Raw genomic sequence first — 21,542 nt, forward strand, 5'->3', positions numbered from 1 at the left:
TCAAGTTGATTGGTGTCCCCAACAGAGTGGTGGTGTTTTGGATATGTTTAAGTGACTCGTGTGGTGTCGTTATTTTTTGTTCTGTCGTGTTTTCTGTTTGTTTGTTTTTTTTTTCGTTCTTACAAAGACAGAGTAAGTTCTTTGCCCTAGACACCCATAATAATAGCATTCAATATCAACATTTTCCAATAATAATCAATATCTTCTGACTAATAAACACAAGTTGATTCCATATTTTTACTTCATTATAATTTTGGCTATGTAATTTTATATATCGTAATAAGAACTCTCAGTAAGTGATATCACTTACATTGAATTCTATTCTACCATTCTTTTAATTATAATTCTATTGTATAAATGCATCACTAGGCAAAGAAGCAGCAGAGTTTTTAAAATTAACTGATGCTTGTTGATAATCCCAGTTACTTTGTTCACATAACATTATTCCGTAGTTAATGTTTAATTTTGTTTCTAGCAATATCTTCACCAACAACTCCTGTTGTATTTGATTTAATCGAGCCTTTATATCTGCTGGCAAATCTGCTGTGGTTGGTCCTGTACCAGGTGGTGCAATTTGGGGAGTTGCAATTGTTGTTGGTGGTAGTGGTGATGGTGTTGAGGTAGCTGAAACACCTGGTGTAGCAGAAGCAACAGTTGGGTTGGAAAGCAATTTTTGTACTTTCCATGGGAAATCACTGGTGTAAGGCCTTATTAATAACGTATCACTGGCCACTATCATGCTTCCATTTGGTCCAGGTATCACAACAAATGTTCTATCAAAACTCTTCTTGGAAAGTGGGATTCGCTTGTGCTTTGGCCCTGAATGATACCTTGAGCCTCCCCTTGGGCCTGAGGGAGCAGTTGAGTTGCTGCTTCCATCAATCTCAGGTTGTGCAACTTCATCAAAGCTTCCATGTAAGGTTATCATAATACCGTTTAAGGTGGGGAATTTGTATACTTCCATGCTAAATAGTTCTGGTGTTGCTATTATATCATGACGAGTTTTTGGTAACTGTTGAAAGCTCTTATAAATCTGTTCTTGTCCAACAGATAGCTTGGCCATTCTTGCCTTAACTGACGAGACCCTTGTTAAATTTCTTGAGTTGTTTAAATAGTAACCAAAGTCCGTGCTTCCAGAGTAACCGGAATTGCCACTTTCAATGAGATGTGGGTGTGATGAATCCACTTGCATGGAAAATTGCGACTCATTTTGATATAAAATCATCAATTCTGAACGATTTGAATCCCATAACTTTAAATAGTTAGCAATAAAGTTTGTAGCTAAATTTCTTGAATCTTCATCTTGGAAAAACATTGTATCTTGAGGCTCGAAGGGAAATGAAAGATTGGTAATCAAAACTTGTTCATTTCTTAATATTTCACCATTCAATACCACCAATCTCGGAAAACTTTTCATCAATTCTAACTTGATGTTCTGAATTTCTGCTGGGTCATTTGTTTGCACAATAGGGTTGTTAAATAAGATCAATTCCCTCAAGAAATTTAATTTGTGTCTCCATGTTTCGAAGACTTTAATCTTGGTAAAATTGTTATTCTGCAAGGAAAGGTTTTGTAATTTAGGGAATGTCTGTGCCATTGATGTTAAGGTTTGTAGATCCTGAAGTTCGTTGTTGGATAAATCAATGCTGTCAACATCTAATTTCAAATCGCTGGCCACTTTCATCAATGCTGGGAAAAATTTAGAACTAACAGAAAGGGATCCAAAAAAACCTTGAGCAGTCAAAGTTGGATCCTGTTTCACGTTGTTTAGATTTAACATCTTAATTTCTGGTTGGTATCTAGCTTTCAAAAACTGGGAAATTGTTTCTATAGTAGATTGTGAACCTGAGGATGCTCCACCTCCCATCTGATTGGATATATTCGATACACCTTTAGAAAATCTCAAAGACTGTCCAGCAAACTTCACTCCTGACCAATTCAATAATGTATTAGCTTGCGATTCATTCTTTACATATCCTTTCAAAACACCACTGTTCGAGTCAACGGAATAGTTTGATACAATGACCTTACATTTTCTAGATATGAAACTTATGCACTCACCCAGGCTCGCGCCATTCCATCCCATTATTTCAATTGGGTATTGGTTTGCTGCCACGAATGAATCGACATTTTGTTGGTGTTGGTGTGGACCTGAGGAGAATTGACCTCTGGTGTAGTTATTATTGTAACCTCCTCCTCTTCCTCTATAACTCATATTCCAAAATGGTCAAAAAAAATGAAAAAAAAAGGGAGGATCAAATAATTAAAGATTCAATATTCTTGGTATGAACAGACTCAATATACTTCTTCAGCAACCTCTATTATTATTATATTTTTTCTTCTTCCTCTTCTTGCACTTTGTTCAAAATCATCTTGAAGAAGAAAAAAAAAAGCGAAAAAAAAAAAGAGAATAAATCGATTTGGACACGACTTTTTCAATGTGTCAAATATATCAAACAAAAAATGTCAGGTCTTATTGTGAGTTAAACTACATTAAAAGAGTTCATTATGTTAAGTAATTAAAAACACTGTCTATTATTACGTACATAGTGATGTGTGATAAAGACTGAAATCAAATCAACATGTATTATTAAAAAATAAAACAACAAGAGTTCCTATTGTTCTATATTAGTCAATATTTTTTTACGATTTCTCTTCAACTGTACCATTCTCATGGAAAGTACCAACAACCTTGTACCTGTTTTCAAAATGTTCTTCCCAACCATCCAAGGACTCTTTTTCTACAGCAGTTAAATCTGTCAACTTGTCAATTGGTTCGTTAATGTCTGTTAACACATCCGGATCGAATGAATTTTTAGCTAATCCCCTACTTGCATCTCTCCCAGCAAAATTCTCGTATGGCCCACCTGGTCCATAAAATGCTCCACCTTGAGTTACATCAAAGACTCTATTTTTAACAGCAATGAAGATTTTGGGTGAATCTTTACCATTATATTTTGTAAGTGATTTAGGGGTGAATTTGCCTTCTACTACAGTTGACTCTTTTTCTGTGGATGCATCTAGTGGATTGCTTGGGTTATTAATGAACTCATTGTAAATATTTCTGGCAAAGTACAAAATAACGAGTATAATAAGGATTGTAGTAAGCATGGCTGTGGTTTCTTTAGTTTATATGAGTTGTAGTAAAACAAAAGTAATAATAAAATAATGGAATATGAAAAAGAAAGTCTTTAAAAAGTATGCCAATAATGGAGCAGGAGGTGATTTAGTGTGGTTTATATACTTGTACGACTAATAACTTGTTACTGTTAATTTTTAATTCTTTTTTATTTTTTCAGAGGACCTTATATTACTTTATTAACAGAAAAAGAAAGGAAAATAAGAAATTTAAACTATATATATTCCATTCAAAGTAAACTCGTTTATGTGTTATGCACACAACAGGCAACGAACGAAACCATTCACAAATATGCATATGAATAATCTCCTCAACATTATTCGCCTGCTTGTTTGTTTGTGGCCCAACAACAACAACAACAACAACATTAATTGGTAGTGTCTGGTTCATATTAGCATGGCTCTAACTAACTAACTAGAAAATCAGGCAAAACTCTAAATGTGTGGTACTATTTTTTCCGAAGAATTATACAAGAATGACGCAACGGAGAAGTAAAACTAGAAACAAATTCCGTAATCCATACCAAAGCAAAGATTGTGTTTTGGTGATATTTATTATTGTTATTAGACTTTACGGCCTCAATTGTGTATTTCCATGGTATAGTTTGAGTTTCTGTGAATTTAGTGTAGGATAGTAATTGATTAGCTGTGGTGTGGTGAAAATCCCTATTATTATGCTTTCTTTTTTGGCCTACAGAGATAGCGTGTTACTGCTGAAAAAAAAAAAAATTCTTGATGTGGAAAGACTTTGAAATGAGTCGACATTTTTAACCCTCCTCAATGGCCAGAGATATTATAGCGTTGGACGATCTTACTCCAAACAATCTTGGAGTGCTTAAGAAGATTAATGAGGTCACCTTGCCTATAAAATATCCTGAATTGTGGTACAAGCAAATATTAGAGTCTTCGAACTCAATTGTTCAATTAGCATATTACTCTGAGTTGCCTGTGGGAGCAATAAAAGCCAGAACATTTCACAACAATCACAATTTGAAATTCAATGATTTTGTGAATAATAAACTGCTGCAAGTATTATCAAAGACCCCTAATACTGTATACATTGAGAGTTTCGCTGTCTTGGAGGCATACCGTCGTTTAGGGATTGGGAAAAAATTATTGAATTATTTGATTGAAGAGACCAAAAAAAGATTTATTCATGAAATTATTATTCATGTAAGTGTGGCTAATGATGAGGCTATTGCCTGGTATAAGAAGCAGGGGTTTCTGCAAGGTGAATTAGTTGCTGATTATTATAAAGACCAAGGTTTGCAATCGCCAGATGCTTATATTTTTACTATGACAGTATAGGAAATGATTATATAACCGACATCTATATTCAAAAGATAATATACATAATTTGATAGAAGCTTTGTGTTTCCTGAATGCGATCAAAAAAAAAAATAGACAAAGAAACAACTGTGACTTAAAAAACAATCAAAGCTTTACAAATTCCTAATGAATGACAAAAATGGAAAACCAAATTTAATTATCTCCTTCATCTTCTGTATCAGTATTAATATCAGTGAACACCTCTTCATCTTCACTTTCTTCCTCGAGTTCATCTTGTGAGGATTTCTTTTTCTTGAGATCGGATCCTCTCAATGCAGCTATAGCTCCTGCTAAACTGTCTTCTTCGGGATCTGAAATATCACTATCGGATTCGCTGTCTTCTGACTCGTCTTCTTCGTCAAACTTCTTTTTCAATCCTGCAAGACTCTTTCCAATCGATACTGGTGTAACTTCTAAATCAATAGGTATATCGACATCGCATCCAAAATAAGCATTGTTCTTCATAACCAATCTATAATAATAGTTACCAACATTGCCAATTGCTCCAGGTAATTGAATCTTATAGGTTCCAATTCTAACATTAGTTCCTTTGATCCATTCTTCTTGCAGTAAATCCAAATTGTTTAAATCTATGTTCTCCAAAACACAGTTGGTACTGTCTTCAAGCAATCTGTTTTCTTTCTGTCCAATAACATAGCAGCTCCAGCAATTACGAGTTGGTTGTGGGAAATATGGTGCATACGAATATGGCAACTGCAGTTGCTGTTCATTGACAATTAATGGGTTTTTCATGTATTCCAATGTCTCCTCATCTTTTAATCTTTCATCTTCAATATCAGGACACGATTTCAATTTAGGAGACTTGACCAAAAATTTAATAGAAATGTGGCCTTGTGAATTTGGATGAACAACGCCATCCTCTTCACCAGGGACTTTGATCTCAGCATCAATAATACGAAGAGTTGGGATGTGCTGAGCTACATTCAATGCACACTCCAAATGTTCGTCGCTTTGTATTCCCAATGCTTTCTTGGCTTCTTCTTTGGAAATGGCGAAAAGTTTACCTAATTTCCGAATAGGTTGTTTTGACACTATTTCTGGGTCGACATATGGTAACTGTAATAACTCTTGGTGTCTTCCTGTTGGTTTGACGGCTTGAATAATCGACTTTTTCAAATCTTCAGCAGCAAAAATCGTTTCGTGAAGTTTAAACACAATAGCAATGTCAATCAAACCATTAATCAAAAATGGCAATCTGGCAACAAGATTGATTTTTTTCTTCTCGATTTTAGAATCACTGTCAAATTGTCTATTTAAATATCTGTACACTAATTTCTTCAATTCTGCGTGTAAAAAATCGGGGAATTCTTGTCTGATTTCTTCACTTTCCAAAACGTAATCCAAAATAACATCGGGTGTGATGACCTTTGCAGGATCTCTGTCGGTAAACTTACGGACAAAGTTGGCAGCAGTATCAACATGCAAGCCTTTTCTGGTATGCGACTTCACATTGCTCCACCATTTTCCAACAATATATGGCAACAAGATACCTATAACCATAAAATATAAAACAACAACTAATGAGCTATATCTCCCATCAACCAAAAATTGGGGCAAGGCAATACCATGGGTGGCTGGTTGTTCCCCATCAGGATGACCGTATTTCAAAAAGTTTTCTCTGGTAACTTCATCGGTCAATGCCTTATAAGCAGAAGTCAATCTAATATAAGCTTGTTCTGCCTGAGATCTCTGTTCTTCAGTTAAATCCTTAGGCAATTTATCTGGATGATACTTTAAGGATAGCTTTCTATAATGACTCTTGATTTCTTTTTCGCTAGCGGTAAATGAAACATCCAAAATTGTGTATGGATCAAACAATACTGTTAAATCAGCTTCTTTGGTAACATATTTGGCCACGTATATAACAATGCACCATCCAATAATCAAGAAAACCAATGTTTTATTGAATATTTTCAGAGATTTTTGCTTGGATTGGAATGATTTAATTTCAGACAAGTTGGGCACTTTCAATGTCTCGCTGTTTTCTTGAATTGCACCAACTATGGATTGATTTTCTTTGGTGGGATTGGTGTTTGAAAAAACTCTAGATATGTACCTGATAGTCAATGGCAACAAAATAAAGGATAACAACGCCAACACAAAGAATGGCCATGTTTCTCCCAGCTCATCATAATTGTATTCTGAAGAAGCCATTATAATCACTTAGAACTCTTTGATTAAGGACACAAATGGTTTCGGGAGTATTGGTGTACTTCTTTTTTTCTTTATGAAAAACTTTTTCTGTAATCTATTTTCCCTCATAATATATAGTTTACTGGTGTTTGTATTTTTGACGTGTGTTGTCCTTTTACTTGAGGCTAAAGAGAGAGAGGAAAAAAGTTTGCCAAAAAAAAAAAAAACGTCGACTTCCGTATTAGGAAGGATACTGTAAAACTTGTCAATACAAAAAAAAAAGAAAACTATTCCTTTATCATTATGAATAGGAGAGTACAACCACAATTACATCAAAGTCTTTAATGTAAGCAAAAAGTTTATGATTTGGAAATTATTTCAATTACAAGAATACAAAGTTAGACTACTAATAAAGCGAGGAGTATAGTATTTAAAAACTAATGATGGAACAAACGGATTGGGTTTTCCACGTACACAATATCATTAGCATCAGCAGCAGCAAAGACAGCTTTGTCCATAACTGATCCAGATGGTGCAGCAATAAATTTAACCCCGGATCTAGCTGCTCGGTAAACATTATCTGGGAATGGGAAAAATGCATCAGAGGATAATGCAACATTGGATAATTTACTCAACCATTCTTTTCTTTCTTCAGCTGTCAATGGTTCTGGTATTTCAGCAAATTTAGATTCGTATTCTGATTTTTCTGGTTCCTCAGTTGGAATTTGGTTGGTGACATACAAGTCAATGGCATTCGATTTTTCTGGTCTCTTTGTACCTTTGGCCCATTTGAATCCCAAAACCTTTGGATGTTGTCTTAACCACCAATTGTCGGCTTTGTCACCAGCTAATCTGGTACAGTGAATACGAGATTGTTGACCGGCTCCTAATCCGATGACCATACCGTTTTTGGCGTAGCAAACTGAGTTGGATTGGGTGTATTTCAAAGCGATAGTGGCGATGGTCAAATCAATGGCACCTTGTTCAGTCAAGTCCTTGTTTTTAGACACAATTTCTTTGAATGAAGAGCCTTTAAAAATAGCATCGTTCCTCTTTTGTTGCAAAGTAATACCGTAGACTTGTCTGGTTTCCAAAGTTTCTGGGTTATAGTTTGGATCGATTTGTAAAATACAGTATTTACCGTTCTTCTTTTTCTTTAAAAGCTCTAAAGCTTCTTCGGAATATCCTGGAGCAATGACACCATCTGAGACTTCTTTAGAAATGATTTGCGCAGTTGGTTTATCGACAATGTTCGAAAGAGCAATGAAATCACCAAAGGAGGACATTCTATCGGCACCTCTAGCTCTAGCATAAGCGTTTGCTAATGGAGACAAGTTTTCAATATCTTCAACAAAATAAATCTTCTTTTCAATGTCTGTCAAAGGCAAACCGACAGCAGCACCTGCAGGCGACACGTGCTTGAACGAGGCAGCAGCTGGCAAGTTCAAAGAAGCAGATAACTCTTTAACCAAGGGCCATGAATTTAAAGCATCCAATAAGTTGATGTATCCTGGAGATCCATTCAACACTTTGAATGGCAATTCACCTTCAGATACAAAAGCTTGTGCTGGTTTTTGGTGTGGATTAGCACCGTATCTCAAAGGTAATTGAGAGATGTTTTCAGCATATTGCTTTCTGAAGAAATCGGAAATAGCAACGTCATAGTCTGCAGTATGCTCAAAAGCTTTCAATGCCAATCTGTTTCTAGTTTCAGCAGTGATTTCCCCACTCTTCAATTCTTCCAAGAAGTGAGCATAATCTTGTGGATCTGATAAAATGGAAACTCTTTCGTGGTTCTTAGCAGCGGCTCTCAACAAGGTGACTCCACCAATGTCAATTTCTTCCACAGCTTCTGGGACAGTAACAGCAACCTTAGAAATGGTTTCTTTAAATGGATATAAGTTACAAACAACAAAGTCAACTTTTTCAATGCCTTGAGCAGTTAAATCATGTTCGTCGCTTTCCAAGTTTCTGGCCAAAATACCACCATGAACGGCTGGGTGCAAAGTTTTAACTCTACCACCTAACATCTCAGGAGCATGAGTAATTGATGAGACATCTTCAACTGGGAATCCAGCTTCACGGATTAATTTCGCGGTACCACCAGAAGCCAAGATGCGCACATTAGCAGCAACCAATCCTTTGGCGAGGTCTAATAAACCAGTTTTGTCATATACTGATAAAATTGCAGTTTTGGTGTGTTGTTTCTCAGACATATTTAATTTTGTTTATTTCAAAGGAAGGAGGGGGGGTGAACGGAACGTGATGAAATTCGACAAGTAAATTGCTTAGTTTTGCTGGGGAGGGGGGAGGGAAAAAAAAATTATTTACTCCAAATATTAAGAACTCGATGATAGTAATCAATTGATACAAATTAACTCAATTGTCAAATGAAAAGCAATACAATCAGAAAAGTAAATCAAAATTCTTCAAAGAAAGGGGAAAAAGAAAAATCAAGAAAGAGAAAAAAAAAAAAGCAGGGAAAAAAATCATAAATCGGATTGGTATATAGGTTTTATAGGTTTTTGATAGGGGGAAAAAAGGAAGAGAAAAGTAATTGTTGTTGTAAAGTACAAAGTTTGCGACATCAAAACGACATTCTCGCCGATTAAAAATTAATTGGTTTGCTTGGTTGTTTATCGATGAACAACAGGAGTACTTAATCAAAATGACAGGACGATACAGAATTGGTTTTTTTGACTCTGGTTTGATTAATTTCCAGCGACATTTTAAATGACCACTTGTGTATCGCCGTTAGCCAGTCGATCACTCTTCTAGCGATTGCTTGAAAAAAACGTATTGCTTTAGATTTTCAATGTGTAGATTCTACAGTGATATTCCTATATTTCTTTAAAAAAAAGTGTATTCATCCTTTATTAGTCAATTCAAGCTAATGTATATAAGTATGGTATCTACATATCGTTAAATTATTTCAATTCAAATAAAAGAGTAATGTTTAAAAGTAAGAACAACCCTTGATTTAAGAACGCTAAAAATGCTTTTAGGTAACTTAAGATCTGTATCTCCATAAAGATAAGGTGTTGTGCTTCTTCCAGGTGTGTCTTCTACCGGCTTTGGTTTTGTTGAACAAGTGACCTTTGTTGATACCTCTGGATTTCTTACCAGCAGAGGTCAAACCTCTGGCTTCTCTGTGTTTGTGAACTGGGTTAACAATCCAGTTGTATCTAGCATCTCTTCTGATAGCCTTGTGAGATGGGTCGACTAAAATAACTTCAAAGTATTTGTAGGTGGAATCTTGGTTAACCCAGTATGAGTTCAAAACTCTCAAGTTAGAAGCACGACGACCAACTCTTTCTTCAGCAGTAGATCTCAATGATTTTTGGTATTTCAATTGGTTAACCCCTTGGTTGGTTGGCTTACCGTAAGTAGCACCCTTTGGAACTGGTCTCTTTCTACCACCTCTTCTAACTCTGATTCTGTAGATAACGAAACCTTGTTTGGCTTTGTAACCTAATCTTCTAGCCTTGTCTGGTCTAGATGGTCTGGAAGCTCTGTGGATGACATTCTTTTGTCTGTATTCCCAACATCTGACACGATACAAGAATCTCATAACATCAGATTGCTTCTTTCTTTGCAATTCTTCTAAATATTTGTAGGCACCCATTGTTGATAGTTGATTTGGTGGTAGTTAATGAACAAAAACAGAAAACTAAAAGAAATGTATTATTATTCGCTGAAAAATTTTTCTTTGTCTAAACATGGAAAAACGAGAAGAGACAAGAAAGTGTAAGTGGAAAAAAAAAAAATCTAAAAAGCTCTACACATAAATCCATTTTGTGTAATTTAGGGCAAATACCCTACTTTTAATATTTGCACGTGATCGTATAGAATGCCCCAATTCTTGGTCTTGTCCAATATATTTCATTAGTGTTTACCATCAGTATAGAGTTAAATGATACTGTTGTAATCATTGCAGAGAAATATTCTTCATTATGTTGTATCACTAGATGTTAGGAGGGGCAATTATTTTCAGTTGTTTACATGTTGCTTTCTTTTAAGAATATTAGAGGGTGTAAAAATGACAATTTAGTCTTTAATAACGAAGTATACTGGAGTTGACTTGGGGGTCTTATTTTTTTTGGTTCATTTTTTGTTGCAAAATTTCTTTAAATTCTTGAAGACAGGAATAGCTTAAATACTGTTCATAGATTGTAAAACCGGAGACATAGCTTTGACAACTCAAGCATTACAATTGCTAACAAGAGAACAACTTAATTCAGACATGACAATCTTCATTTACTATTGAAGAGTGCAAATTGCCAACATGTAAATCGCCCCACAACAAAGAAAAGTCGCTATAGTGTAAACGCGATGATCATCGTCGGGAAAAAAAAATAGAACACGAAATAAGGATTAGATAAAACACCAATTACAGTATAATAATTATTCTTAAAAATGTCCGAAACAACCAACCTGCCAGAAACTGTTTCAAGAGAGATAACAGAAGATAGTGGCAGTAAACAATCAACTGATGCTGATAGATCCACTCTTCCAAGTGAGGATTCAAATGAGAAAGTAACAACCACAACAGAGAAGAACTCTTCAGAGATTGTGAATATCCAATCACCGATCCCCACTCATAATTCAGAATCAGACAAGAATATTTCTATAGGTATCAATAATGCTTCAGATGTAACTCAGGTGCAACAGATAGCGTCTAATAACGAAAACACTGTTCAAATACGTGAGGAACATGAGCAACCAAAAGTGTATGAACCAGTAGTTGAACCTCATGATGAGTTAGAACAACTGAAAGAAATAATCCCTGAAAAAGAAATTCAACAAGTTGATAATTTACAGGAGGATGAGTTAGACCAGATTAACGATGAATCAGCAAAAAGTACAAAGAAACCAAAGTCTTCCGAAACAGAAAAAGTAAAAGCAGATACCAATCAAGTAGAACAATTGTCGGACGAAGAAATCAATGTTGATGATATTTCTAGTGATGACAGCAGTGAGGGTTCAAGTACAGAAGAAAGTCTGAGTGACAGTTCATCAAATGAATCGAGTGACGAGCATGAGATTTCCAACATTGATTATAACGATGGCGAGGATGAAGATGAGGATTCAAATGAAGGTCCCGTCAAATCTGTCCACGAAATAACTGACGAAAAGGCACCTTCATTGCCCGACAATTATGAAATATCGCCCAATGCACCTATCGAGGAAATTGGTGAAGTTACTGGATTGGTTGAAAATACCATGATAATCAAGGCAAGAACTTCTGGGGAATTTCGAATTTTACAAGAAAAATCTGTATTCTGTTTTGAGGATAGAACCGTGATAGGCCCCTTGTTTGAAATATTTGGTAGGGTGCAGCAACCAGTTTACAGCGTCAAATTCAATTCTGAAGAACAGTTTTTGAAATTCAAAGATAGCAAAGGGAAAACGGTATATTATGTTGTACCTGACTCGCAGTTTTTGTACACTGATTCCATCAAGCACATAAAAGGAACTGATGCAAGTAATTGTCATGATGAAGAACTCCCAGAGGAGGAACAAGAATATTCAGATGACGAAAAAGAACTGGCCGCAAAACTGGCTAAAAAGAAGAAGAAGAATAAGAAGAATAAAGATAAACCGACAGTCACTTCTGGACCGTCCTTACCAAACAAGAGACAGAAGGTTTCGGCATACTCGCCTATCGCAACTCACTCTCAAAATACTTTTCAGAATAGAGGAAGACAAATTCTGCCCCAGAACAATACTATTTACAACAATTATGGCCAACAGCCACCAGCACCAGCACCAGCACCACAACAACAACAACAACAACAACTGCCCCCGGCTGCTCAATATGGACAGCCTTATTATCCACAAACAGATTCATATAATAGCATAATGGGACAAACTCCACAGTATCCACAACCTAGTTTTGGCCAGAGTCAACATTTCTACCAAAACGCATACAACCAACAAGCGCAACCCCAATATCAACCATCATACCCAATACCTCAACAATACAATCAGTACCAACAACAACCACAACAACAGTTCAACACTAACATGCTGAATGCACAAATTCAACAACAAGTCAATCCTGCACAATTAGAGCACTTACAAAGATTACTTTTACAGCATTTACAAAACAATCAGACTCAATACCAACACCCACCGCAATAATATGCGGCATAAACTATATTAAAAAATATACGATTCTATAAATTATCTAGTACTTCTTCTGCAACCGTAAGTGCGTTTTCAGGAAACCCTGCCATTCGAGCAACATCTAATGCATGAGAGCGTTCACTAATTCCAGGCTCTAATGTATGGTCAATAACAAAGCCTTTCCCGTTATTGCTACTCTCTAATACTCTTGTACGGAAATAGCGAATATTCTTTTGGTCTATGTTATTGGCAACCAAAAGCTGTTCCAATTCTTTTCCAAAATGTGTAGCAAATAAGGTTCTGCATCTGTTGACTTGCAATAGGCTGAGTAATGTTGCATATGCAATTGCTAAACCTTCTTTACCACTTGTTCCTCTTCCAATCTCGTCGACAATGGCTAATGACAGTGAAGTTGCATTAGTTAAAATGTTGCTTACCTCAACCATTTCCACCATAAAGGTGCTCAAATCATTGAACAAGTCGTCAGTTGCTCCAATACGAGTAAATATTTTATCAACTAACCCTATGGTTGCCCTTTCAGCAGGTACGAATGAACCAATTTGTGCTAAAATCACAATTAAAGCATTTTGTCTCAAATAAGTACTTTTACCTCCCATATTGGGACCCGAGATAACCCACAAGGTCCCGTCCGTACCCATTTTAGAATCATTGGGAATAAACATATTCCCAGAATCTTTCAAGCTGGATTCAACAACCACGTGTCGACCACCTTCTATCGAGAGACGAGGTGATTTAATTAATTTAGGACAGGTCCAATTATTCTGGTCAGCAACAATTGCAAGCGAAGAAGTGACATCTAGAAAATCGGCCAACCCAGCCAATTCACGAAACTCTGGAAATCTCTGTGTTACTTCCAGTTTGAGCTCTTCTATGATTTTTCTTTCAACCAACAAGATAGCTTCCTTTTTGTCTAAAATTAAATGCTGGATTTCATTCCATTCTTTTGATCTATATACAAGTGACATCTTTTTCGCATAAAGAATATCACCATCCAACTTAGCACTTGCTTTATTAATTGACGACGTTTTACCACTTATTAAAATAACATTATTATATCGGCCAAATATACCTCTTTTGACGATATTTAATTTCCCATCAATATCGTCAAGGGCGTTGCGCAACTTGCTCCAAAGTTTATTTTCTTCAGTTTCCAAGTCACTTAACTCGTTATGCAAAACCTTCAATTCGTCATTGAAATCGCGTTTCACGGAATAGAAATTCTCTGCATCACCATTCTCTTCTTCTTTTAATCTATATTTCTCTAAGAAACTATTAGAGTAACTCAGATTAGTATTTGCATATTCCTCTGTTGGCTCCTCAATCTCTTCAGTGCTTTCACCGGAAACTGACCGTTCTTCAATATCTATCGTGTTATATATTTTCTCTGCTAAATTTTTTGGAATGTCAAACTTTTCTAGAAGATTTGTCAAACAAGACATCTTTTGGGGACTTTTTTCGTATTCTTCGACTAAAAAATCCCGTAATTTCTGTAAGCCGTCCAATGTATTCGCTGCATACACTAATTGATTGACAGGATCTCCACGCCCTATCACCAACTTTTGCAAGTTTCTTATAAAATCACCTAATTGTTGCAAGTGCTGTCTTGTTACGATCTTTAAATGCCGGTTTTTCAAAAACATTTTCACAAATGATTGTCTCTTTTCAATATCTTTAATATCTAAAGATGGGGACTTTACCCACTCAGTTAACAACCTCGTACCGGACGATGTGCATGTTCGCTTAATTACAGAAACGAAGGAACCAACAGAAGAGGTCCTTCCAGCTATTGTTCTCTCGGTTAACTCTAAAGCATCTCTTGTTCTTGAATCCATTTGCAAACAAGTTTCATTGAAATATCTGGTTGGCAAAGTCATCAAAATATCAACATCAGGTAGGTTTATACTCATATACGACATTATCATATTCAAAGCTGCTTGTTCTCGAGGAGAAAAGGTTTCCAAATGCTTCCTAACTTTTTGAATATTGTCATGGTATTGTAGTTTCAAGTCGTTGTAGTTAGTTGTACTATGATACCTAATAATATAACGTTTTAACTCCAGTAAGGGGCTATACCACTGACCCAAGTGTAAATTGTGGTCTTGAAACTCCTTAGGTAGTAATATTTCACTAGGGTTAATTCGGCCAATATCTGAACTCAATTCACCTAATGTGGTTAGCTGTACAAACGATTCACCAACAGATATGTCAGTCCATGATAGACCAACTTTCATTTGTGGGTCTGGTGGAAGATTCAATAAATTGGGGGCAAATGAAATGGCAACAAGGTAGTTATTCTCGTTAAAATTTAGGAATGACTCGTCAATCAATGTCCCAGGTGTAATAATTCTTGAAATCTTACGATGCACTAAATTTTGATTTGTCTTGGACCCTTGATCGCATTGATCAATAATTGCAACGTTTACTTGCTGTTCATGAATTAGCATTTCAGTGAATTTTCGCAATTGGGTAGTTGGAAATCCCGCGAATGGAACAACATGATTCAGGGTTTTCTTTTTTGCAATTTTTAGTCCCAATTTAGGTCCATATTCCTCTGCCTGCTCAAAATAAAGTTCATAAAAACTCCCAACTTGGATTAAACTAACACATCCGGGATTCAGATCCATCAATCGCTTCATAGAAGCTAATAAAGGAGAAAGCCCTGTATCTTGATTCCTTGCCCCGCGATCCCATTCCTCGAGTACCGGTGACACTATCTTTTTAGTGGCTGCTTTTCTAGCTAGAAATCGACAACTAGAAGACAAACGACGGAATGGTATTATACTGTTTTTTCTTAGTATCATACAATAACTGTGGCCATACAGGCTATGGGAGATTTCCTGAAGTAGAAAAATTGATTTCAACAGTAACGTATCACTAAATAAAAAAGGACAAATCAAGAACGCGCCCCGTTATGGTTTGTTTTTTTTTTTTTTTTTTTTTTTTTTTCATGAAAAATTTTTATGGTGCAACTATAATATACTCGCACCACTAAAGTATAAAAATCCACGCACTGTGATACATAATACATTTAGTAAATAAAACACAAAGTCCGAGAAGCTTGTGTGGGTTACAAAAGTACAAAGGTGTGTTACCTTTTACGACTACTACGTCTTACTTTGATGTTTGGTGTTGATGTTGATGTTGAGGATTCTGTCAGTATTCGACTAGACCTTCTTGTTGTTTGTCTCGTTTCCATCTTGATTATTTCTGGTTCAGCCTCGTCAGTGCTGTGTGTTGTAGCATCATCCTCTTCTTCTTCATGTGCTACTGATCTTGTCCTCCTTCGTGTTTTAGGAGGATGTGGAGGAGATACTGATCCTGGTTGAGCTCGTCTTTTTCTAGAACCGGCATCTGTAACCGTTGGTGAGGGCTCTGAAGACTTGTCGTCAAACTTGACGCTCTGTCTTGTTCTCGTCTTGATATTGGATGATGCAGGCTTTTCATGAGCAGATCTTGTTCTTTGTCTTGTTCGTTTAGTCATTGGTTCAGGTGATGATTCTTCTGAGCTGGATTCATTTTCCTTATCAGTATCACTCTCCTCAATTACTTCAACATCTTCTTCATCCTCGTCTTCATTAGTGTCTTTGTTTTTGTTTGCCTTTTCATCTCCGCCAACATTTTCTTCTTCTTGTTCAGAAATGTTTTCTTCTTTGATTTTAGCTGTTTTCTCATTCCCCTTAGCTTTGTTTACATTGTCATTATCACTCATATTGCCACCTAACAGCTCATCTGAACTCTTTTTTATTCGTCCCGACGTTGGTGATTGATCGTCTGTATGATCACTTGTACTACTTACTTCCACTTTTGATTTTTCGGTACCGTCCAAAGTCGTCTTTTCATCATTATGTTGTGGCTTTTCTTTAGGGGTATCACGCGAATTAAGTTTCGACTTTGTTGTCTCCCGGGCACTTCTAGTTCTTCTTTGCGGTGGTTCTGGGGTAGACAATGATGATGTTGATCCCGATCTCTCTTGACCCATCTCTTTCTTATCTTGAATTACATCTTTTGCATTCAGAGTGTTTTTAGTATTTTTAGTGTCCTTCGTGATACTTGCAGGTCGTTCCAGAGTTTGATTTGTATTTTCATCTGTGCTGGTGTTTTCATTCAGTAATTCCTCGATCTGGCCAATCTTCTCTAGATCATATAAAGATCTCAATTTATTCCACACATCATATTCGCTAAAAGGCTCTTCATTAGAGTCTAAAGACTCGTTAATATTCTTGATTATGACTTCAATATTTTGTTGCTTCTTTTTACCAGCGGGTTTATAATCACATAATAAGCTGAACAACTTTATCTCATTCTCAATTGACCACTGTCTGTGTATTTTCTCAGTAGGATTTTTCTTATCTAAAGTTGTCATGGTTAGCCTCTCAAGTAGAATGGCAGCAAAATCCTGGCGTTGAAAATCTATTCTTCAATGTTTTAGTATCTTATTTCTTACACCAATTCACAGTTAGTTTTTGTTTTGGTTCGAGTGAATGTAGTACCGAATGAGAACGAAAAAAAAAAAATGATTTTGAACACACACACAATTAAAGAACTATGATTGTAAATTGGTTGGAGGAAAAAAAAAATTTTCTTTTCCATTTTGTAAGGATATTCTGCAAAAAGGGAACCAACATTAAGATCCAAACACAACCAGTTCCCTTCGTCCAAAATGCCAAGACGTATAGACAAAGTCAGTAGTATGACCAAAGGTCATATTACCATGTCTATGAACAAATTGAATTTGTTTAATATATACAGAAAGGATCCATTGCAGTATTTTGGAAAAACATTGTACCAACAAAAATGGGCAGCCAAAACAGAAACCAGAAACTATCATGGTCAACAAATTAAGGAAAAAAGGTTCAAAAACGTTTTGTTCGATTCAAATTTGAAAACATATTCACAATTAGACGCCTCGTTAAAAGGTCACGATGTTGCTCCAACTCCTATTACGTTGCAAACATATGGAACTTTGGAAAAGAGATTAGAAATTGCTTTATTCAGAAGTATGTTTGCCAGTTCTGTCAGACAGGCTAGACAGTTTATACTTGGTGGATATGTCAAAGTCAATGGGGTTGTCATTAAGCACCCCTCCTTCCCCTTACAGAGCGGGGATGTGTTTAGCGTTGATCCAGAAAAAGTATTGTTTGCCCTTGGTAAAACTAAGCCAAGTCTAGAAAAGGCATTGAGTGTTGATAAAAAACAGATTAAAAAATGGAACAATTATGTTTTTGAAGCCAAGCAGAACCCGGAAAAAATATGGGATTTAAAGCAAAATAAACCAGACCTGTTGGACACTTTAAAGCAGATTGAAGACTTTGAAAAACAGAAGAAATCAGTTCAAAATGCTAAAAAATTAATGAAAATCCAACAAAATCAGGTCACAAGACAGTCAATATTGCAAGATATTATTCAACTTGGAAATTCTGCGTCTGAATCTGCTTCATTGGAAACCTTTAGTAAATACGGCGACGTGGCACGTACAAAGTGTTTACAAATATATCAGACATTGGCCAAGAAGAATCACCCAATAACAAAGGATCCTTCAACTAAGAACATTGAAGGTTTCTTGGCTAAGGACGAAACCAAGTCACCAGATGAAAAACACGAAATAAGATTAATCAATTCGACATTACGTGAATTGCAAAATAGCGAATGGGAGAGAATCCGCATACAATTTGAAAATTTTGAAGAGGGCACTGATACCAAATTTTTCCAAACTTCATTTGCTAAAGCTTTGCGAAGCGTACCTAAATTAAATAAGGAAGAGATTTTGGAAGACGAATCCAAAGCAAAAGTTCAATTGCCTTGGCAAAAACATCTTTTTGGAAGAAAGGACCCATCAAGATCATATTTCACTCCGTGGACACCAAGACCATTTTTGGGAGCCTTTGCCATTTTGCCATCCCATATTGAAATATCATTTGATACATGCCATGCCATTTACTTAAGAGATCCTGTTGCCCGACCAGGTCATTCAGAAGTGATTTCACCATTCCCTGATCATGTTCACGAAAGAGCCTATATGTACTATGTGAGAAAAGGTAAATCGTAAACTTTTATATATAACATTTCTTTGTAAATAGAATTTGAATATAAATGAAACTGTTTTATTTATAGGTGAAAAGAAAGGATGCCCTGACCCTATCATATTGGTACACTGTTTATGACTTCTTACGGAGTTGCATAAAGGACCAATCGGAGAGAAAAAAGTGAAAAAGAAAAAACAAAAGAGATGTGCTTTCCCCTCAAATAGCCTTATACGTTTTCATCTTTTCTCTTTATGTCAAGATTAAGTGCCAAAGTAATACGGGAAGCTAGAAGAATCTCACCGTTTCTACCACGATTATTACCAGCAAATAGGACAATTGAGCAGGCATCTTTAGAACTAAAATGGATTAAGGAGGAATTACCTAAAGAAGATTGGAATGACGCAGTTAATCAACGGTATCAATTAGTCCCATTGCAGTACATTCTTGGAAGTCAACCATTTGGAGGATTGAATATTAAATGTAAGCAGGGTGTTTTAATTCCAAGATGGGAAACTGAGGAGTGGTGCAACAAACTTGTTGATACAATTAAGCAAATACACATGAAACAGTTAGTGGTATTAGATGCTTGTACTGGTACAGGATGCATACCATTATTGATCGGTCACAAATTGAGCAATATTGCATCAAAGATTTATGGATTCGACGTTTCTGGTAAAGCTTTTGATTTGGCAAATGAAAATTTATCGCTTTATCGACAAAAGCATCCTAACAAATCCATGGATTTGAAATTTTATTTAGGCGATGTTTTTGATGCAGAGATTATGGACAGGCTTGATCTACCTAAAATAAATTTATTGACTTCAAATCCTCCTTATATTCCATACCATGACTATATAAAATCTAGTGACAGAGATGGTGTAGCAAAATCAGTGAAATTGTATGAACCTAGTTTGGCGTTGCTTGGGGACGGTGAATTCTACCGTTCATTGGTGCAGAATATTTTGCGGCCATCGCAAGCAGAGGGGTTTGTTTTTGAAGTTGGATATAAGAATCAGGCTGACTATGTTAATTTTCTTCTTGAGGATGAGAGTGCATGGTCTATCGGAGTTATGAGAGATTCATCAGATCATGTTAGATGTGTGGTAGGTTGGTTGAATGGTTCGGATTTTGATGGGTTTAAAAGTTTATGTGATGATGTTTATGTTCGTTAATCTATTTATTTATTGTTGTCTAATTTAATGCAATCGAAATTTCAAACCACCTTGGTTATTTCTTCGTTCTTTTATGCTTTATGAGCAGCTTAAACAGAGCTTTCTTGATCGATTGGTACCTCTATTGTCTCTGTGTCGGTCTCTGATGGAGCTTCCACTCTCTTTCGCTTTGCGTATCCCTTACCTACAGCAGTAATAGCATCGTGAGGAATCACTCGTGTCCCCCACAATATATAGCCACCACCCCCTCTATTTGTCATCACGGGATGCATCCGTCCGGGAATAGTTTGATATGGTCTAACTCTGGTTTCATATATTGATGGAGCTAACACTCTTTTGTCTCCTGCCAATGCTTGTTGAACTTCCAATAATGATTCCTTGTACTGATTGTATACTACAATCGGTCTGGATCCACCGACCTTAGGAAGAACATACTCCAACACTTCAGACATATTCAATGTTGAAACAGATATGAATGCATCAAAATTTCCATCTTCAACTAGTTGAATAACTTCATTGATCTGCAAAGCACGGTCACGACGTTTCTTATACTGGCTCTTATTCTTTATTTTTTTAACTTCTTCGTCCGAAAGATCTGTCCAATCAATCTTCTCGTTTTGAGGGTCTATGAATTGCAACCAATTTATATTTTTAACAGTTTTAGTTTCCAATTCATTACCATAGTCTGAATATCTTAAAGCTATTAAATTTGCATGTTCATTCTCATGAATTGAAACTATCGTTCCTTCGCAATTCATTCTTTCCATCATTGCATAAGTTAAGACTCCACCTGTTTCGTCAATTATAAGATACTTTCCACCAGGACGAACATTACTATATGTCAACATCAAACCTAAAGTCTCAACACTAAGATCTAAAACCCTATTCAAATCCTTTTCGATATAATATTGTAATAATTCACTTCCTCCAAGGTAATCGACTGTGAAACGTCTTAAAAACTTTTGTTGCTTTCTTTTAAGGTATTTTTGTTGAGAAAATATGGTTTTTTTATCAAACCCTTCATGTCCAGCAATCATTTTTTCAATGATCATTTGACCAACGCTAGAACTAGCACCCAGTTTTTTCAACTCGTCGATATCATCTTTAGACAATTTTTGAATTTTTGATCCGATATTGATAATATTCTGATTATTTTCAGCGCTATCAGAAAACATTTTAGTTAATTCTTGACGTTGAACTGTTTCATCGGAATCTGTCAAATCCAAAGTGGATATACTCTTGATTGGTTTAACCTTGTGGTCTTCAATAATTTCAAATGATGTACCTAATGGGTACCCCAAAATATTGGAAACTTCAAAAGATCCAAATTTTCCTAATCCTATTATACCTGTATCTTGTAAATGAACGATTTTCAATCCCTCTGATGGTAGACGGATCAAAACATGTTGACCCGATTGGATGGTGGTTTCACTCTTTTTGAAAACAGTCATCCTTTCACAAAGTTGCAGATATAAAAGTGCTATAGCTAAATAGGTATACCTTGACTCGTCTAAGAAGATGTCACTAGAGCTTGGATTAGGGTGTCAAAATTCCAACTTCAGAAAAAGCTCTATTT

The 21,542-nt window shown here is 36.0% G+C and overlaps 12 protein-coding genes across 12 annotated transcripts; 4 read left to right on the forward strand and 8 right to left on the reverse strand. All coding sequences in view use genetic code 12, as the record gives it.

Annotated features, from left to right (window-relative positions):
- Nucleotides 1-346: 346 nt before the first annotated feature.
- On the reverse strand, nt 347-2,215 carry CD36_29340 (mRNA export factor, putative; the record flags this gene model as incomplete). Its single annotated transcript, XM_002421923.1, has 1 exon — nt 347-2,215. One exon carries the CDS (start codon nt 2,213-2,215, stop codon nt 347-349), a length of 1,869 nt encoding a protein of 622 aa, XP_002421968.1.
- A 428-nt stretch (nt 2,216-2,643) lies between these two features.
- On the reverse strand, nt 2,644-3,111 carry CD36_29350 (DNA damage response protein, putative; the record flags this gene model as incomplete). The annotated part of the gene is made up of 1 exon (XM_002421924.1): nt 2,644-3,111. The coding sequence occupies one exon, from the start codon at nt 3,109-3,111 to the stop codon at nt 2,644-2,646; it is 468 nt and encodes a 155-aa protein (XP_002421969.1).
- Nucleotides 3,112-3,918: 807 nt separating this feature from the next.
- Nucleotides 3,919-4,446, forward strand: CD36_29360 (N-terminal acetyltransferase complex subunit, putative; the record flags this gene model as incomplete). The annotated part of the gene is made up of 1 exon (XM_002421925.1): nt 3,919-4,446. One exon carries the CDS (start codon nt 3,919-3,921, stop codon nt 4,444-4,446), a length of 528 nt encoding a protein of 175 aa, XP_002421970.1.
- Nucleotides 4,447-4,620: 174 nt separating this feature from the next.
- CD36_29370 (protein translocation protein, putative) lies at nt 4,621-6,642 on the reverse strand (the record flags this gene model as incomplete). The annotated part of the gene is made up of 1 exon (XM_002421926.1): nt 4,621-6,642. The coding sequence occupies one exon, from the start codon at nt 6,640-6,642 to the stop codon at nt 4,621-4,623; it is 2,022 nt and encodes a 673-aa protein (XP_002421971.1).
- Nucleotides 6,643-7,058: 416 nt separating this feature from the next.
- Nucleotides 7,059-8,837, reverse strand: CD36_29380 (5-aminoimidazole-4-carboxamide ribonucleotide formyltransferase, putative; the record flags this gene model as incomplete). Its single annotated transcript, XM_002421927.1, has 1 exon — nt 7,059-8,837. The coding sequence occupies one exon, from the start codon at nt 8,835-8,837 to the stop codon at nt 7,059-7,061; it is 1,779 nt and encodes a 592-aa protein (XP_002421972.1).
- Nucleotides 8,838-9,631: 794 nt separating this feature from the next.
- CD36_29390 (60S ribosomal protein L15) lies at nt 9,632-10,246 on the reverse strand (the record flags this gene model as incomplete). Its single annotated transcript, XM_002421928.1, has 1 exon — nt 9,632-10,246. The coding sequence occupies one exon, from the start codon at nt 10,244-10,246 to the stop codon at nt 9,632-9,634; it is 615 nt and encodes a 204-aa protein (XP_002421973.1).
- A 791-nt stretch (nt 10,247-11,037) lies between these two features.
- On the forward strand, nt 11,038-12,765 carry CD36_29400 (nuclear assembly factor, putative; the record flags this gene model as incomplete). The annotated part of the gene is made up of 1 exon (XM_002421929.1): nt 11,038-12,765. The coding sequence occupies one exon, from the start codon at nt 11,038-11,040 to the stop codon at nt 12,763-12,765; it is 1,728 nt and encodes a 575-aa protein (XP_002421974.1).
- A 35-nt stretch (nt 12,766-12,800) lies between these two features.
- On the reverse strand, nt 12,801-15,572 carry CD36_29420 (DNA-binding protein of the mitochondria involved in repair of mitochondrial DNA, putative; the record flags this gene model as incomplete). Its single annotated transcript, XM_002421930.1, has 1 exon — nt 12,801-15,572. One exon carries the CDS (start codon nt 15,570-15,572, stop codon nt 12,801-12,803), a length of 2,772 nt encoding a protein of 923 aa, XP_002421975.1.
- A 287-nt stretch (nt 15,573-15,859) lies between these two features.
- CD36_29440 (chromatin modification-related protein, putative) lies at nt 15,860-17,134 on the reverse strand (the record flags this gene model as incomplete). The annotated part of the gene is made up of 1 exon (XM_002421931.1): nt 15,860-17,134. One exon carries the CDS (start codon nt 17,132-17,134, stop codon nt 15,860-15,862), a length of 1,275 nt encoding a protein of 424 aa, XP_002421976.1.
- A 297-nt stretch (nt 17,135-17,431) lies between these two features.
- Nucleotides 17,432-18,817, forward strand: CD36_29450 (mitochondrial 37S ribosomal protein NAM9; the record flags this gene model as incomplete). Its single annotated transcript, XM_002421932.1, has 1 exon — nt 17,432-18,817. One exon carries the CDS (start codon nt 17,432-17,434, stop codon nt 18,815-18,817), a length of 1,386 nt encoding a protein of 461 aa, XP_002421977.1.
- A 228-nt stretch (nt 18,818-19,045) lies between these two features.
- On the forward strand, nt 19,046-19,966 carry CD36_29460 (mitochondrial N5-glutamine methyltransferase, putative; the record flags this gene model as incomplete). The annotated part of the gene is made up of 1 exon (XM_002421933.1): nt 19,046-19,966. The coding sequence occupies one exon, from the start codon at nt 19,046-19,048 to the stop codon at nt 19,964-19,966; it is 921 nt and encodes a 306-aa protein (XP_002421978.1).
- Nucleotides 19,967-20,055: 89 nt separating this feature from the next.
- On the reverse strand, nt 20,056-21,417 carry CD36_29470 (tRNA (adenine-n(1)-)-methyltransferase non-catalytic subunit, putative; the record flags this gene model as incomplete). Its single annotated transcript, XM_002421934.1, has 1 exon — nt 20,056-21,417. One exon carries the CDS (start codon nt 21,415-21,417, stop codon nt 20,056-20,058), a length of 1,362 nt encoding a protein of 453 aa, XP_002421979.1.
- Between the last annotated feature and the right edge of the window lie 125 nt (nt 21,418-21,542).

Source organism: Candida dubliniensis, chromosome R, assembly GCF_000026945.1.
Source record: "Candida dubliniensis CD36 chromosome R, complete sequence".
NCBI lineage: Eukaryota > Fungi > Ascomycota > Pichiomycetes > Serinales > Debaryomycetaceae > Candida > Candida dubliniensis.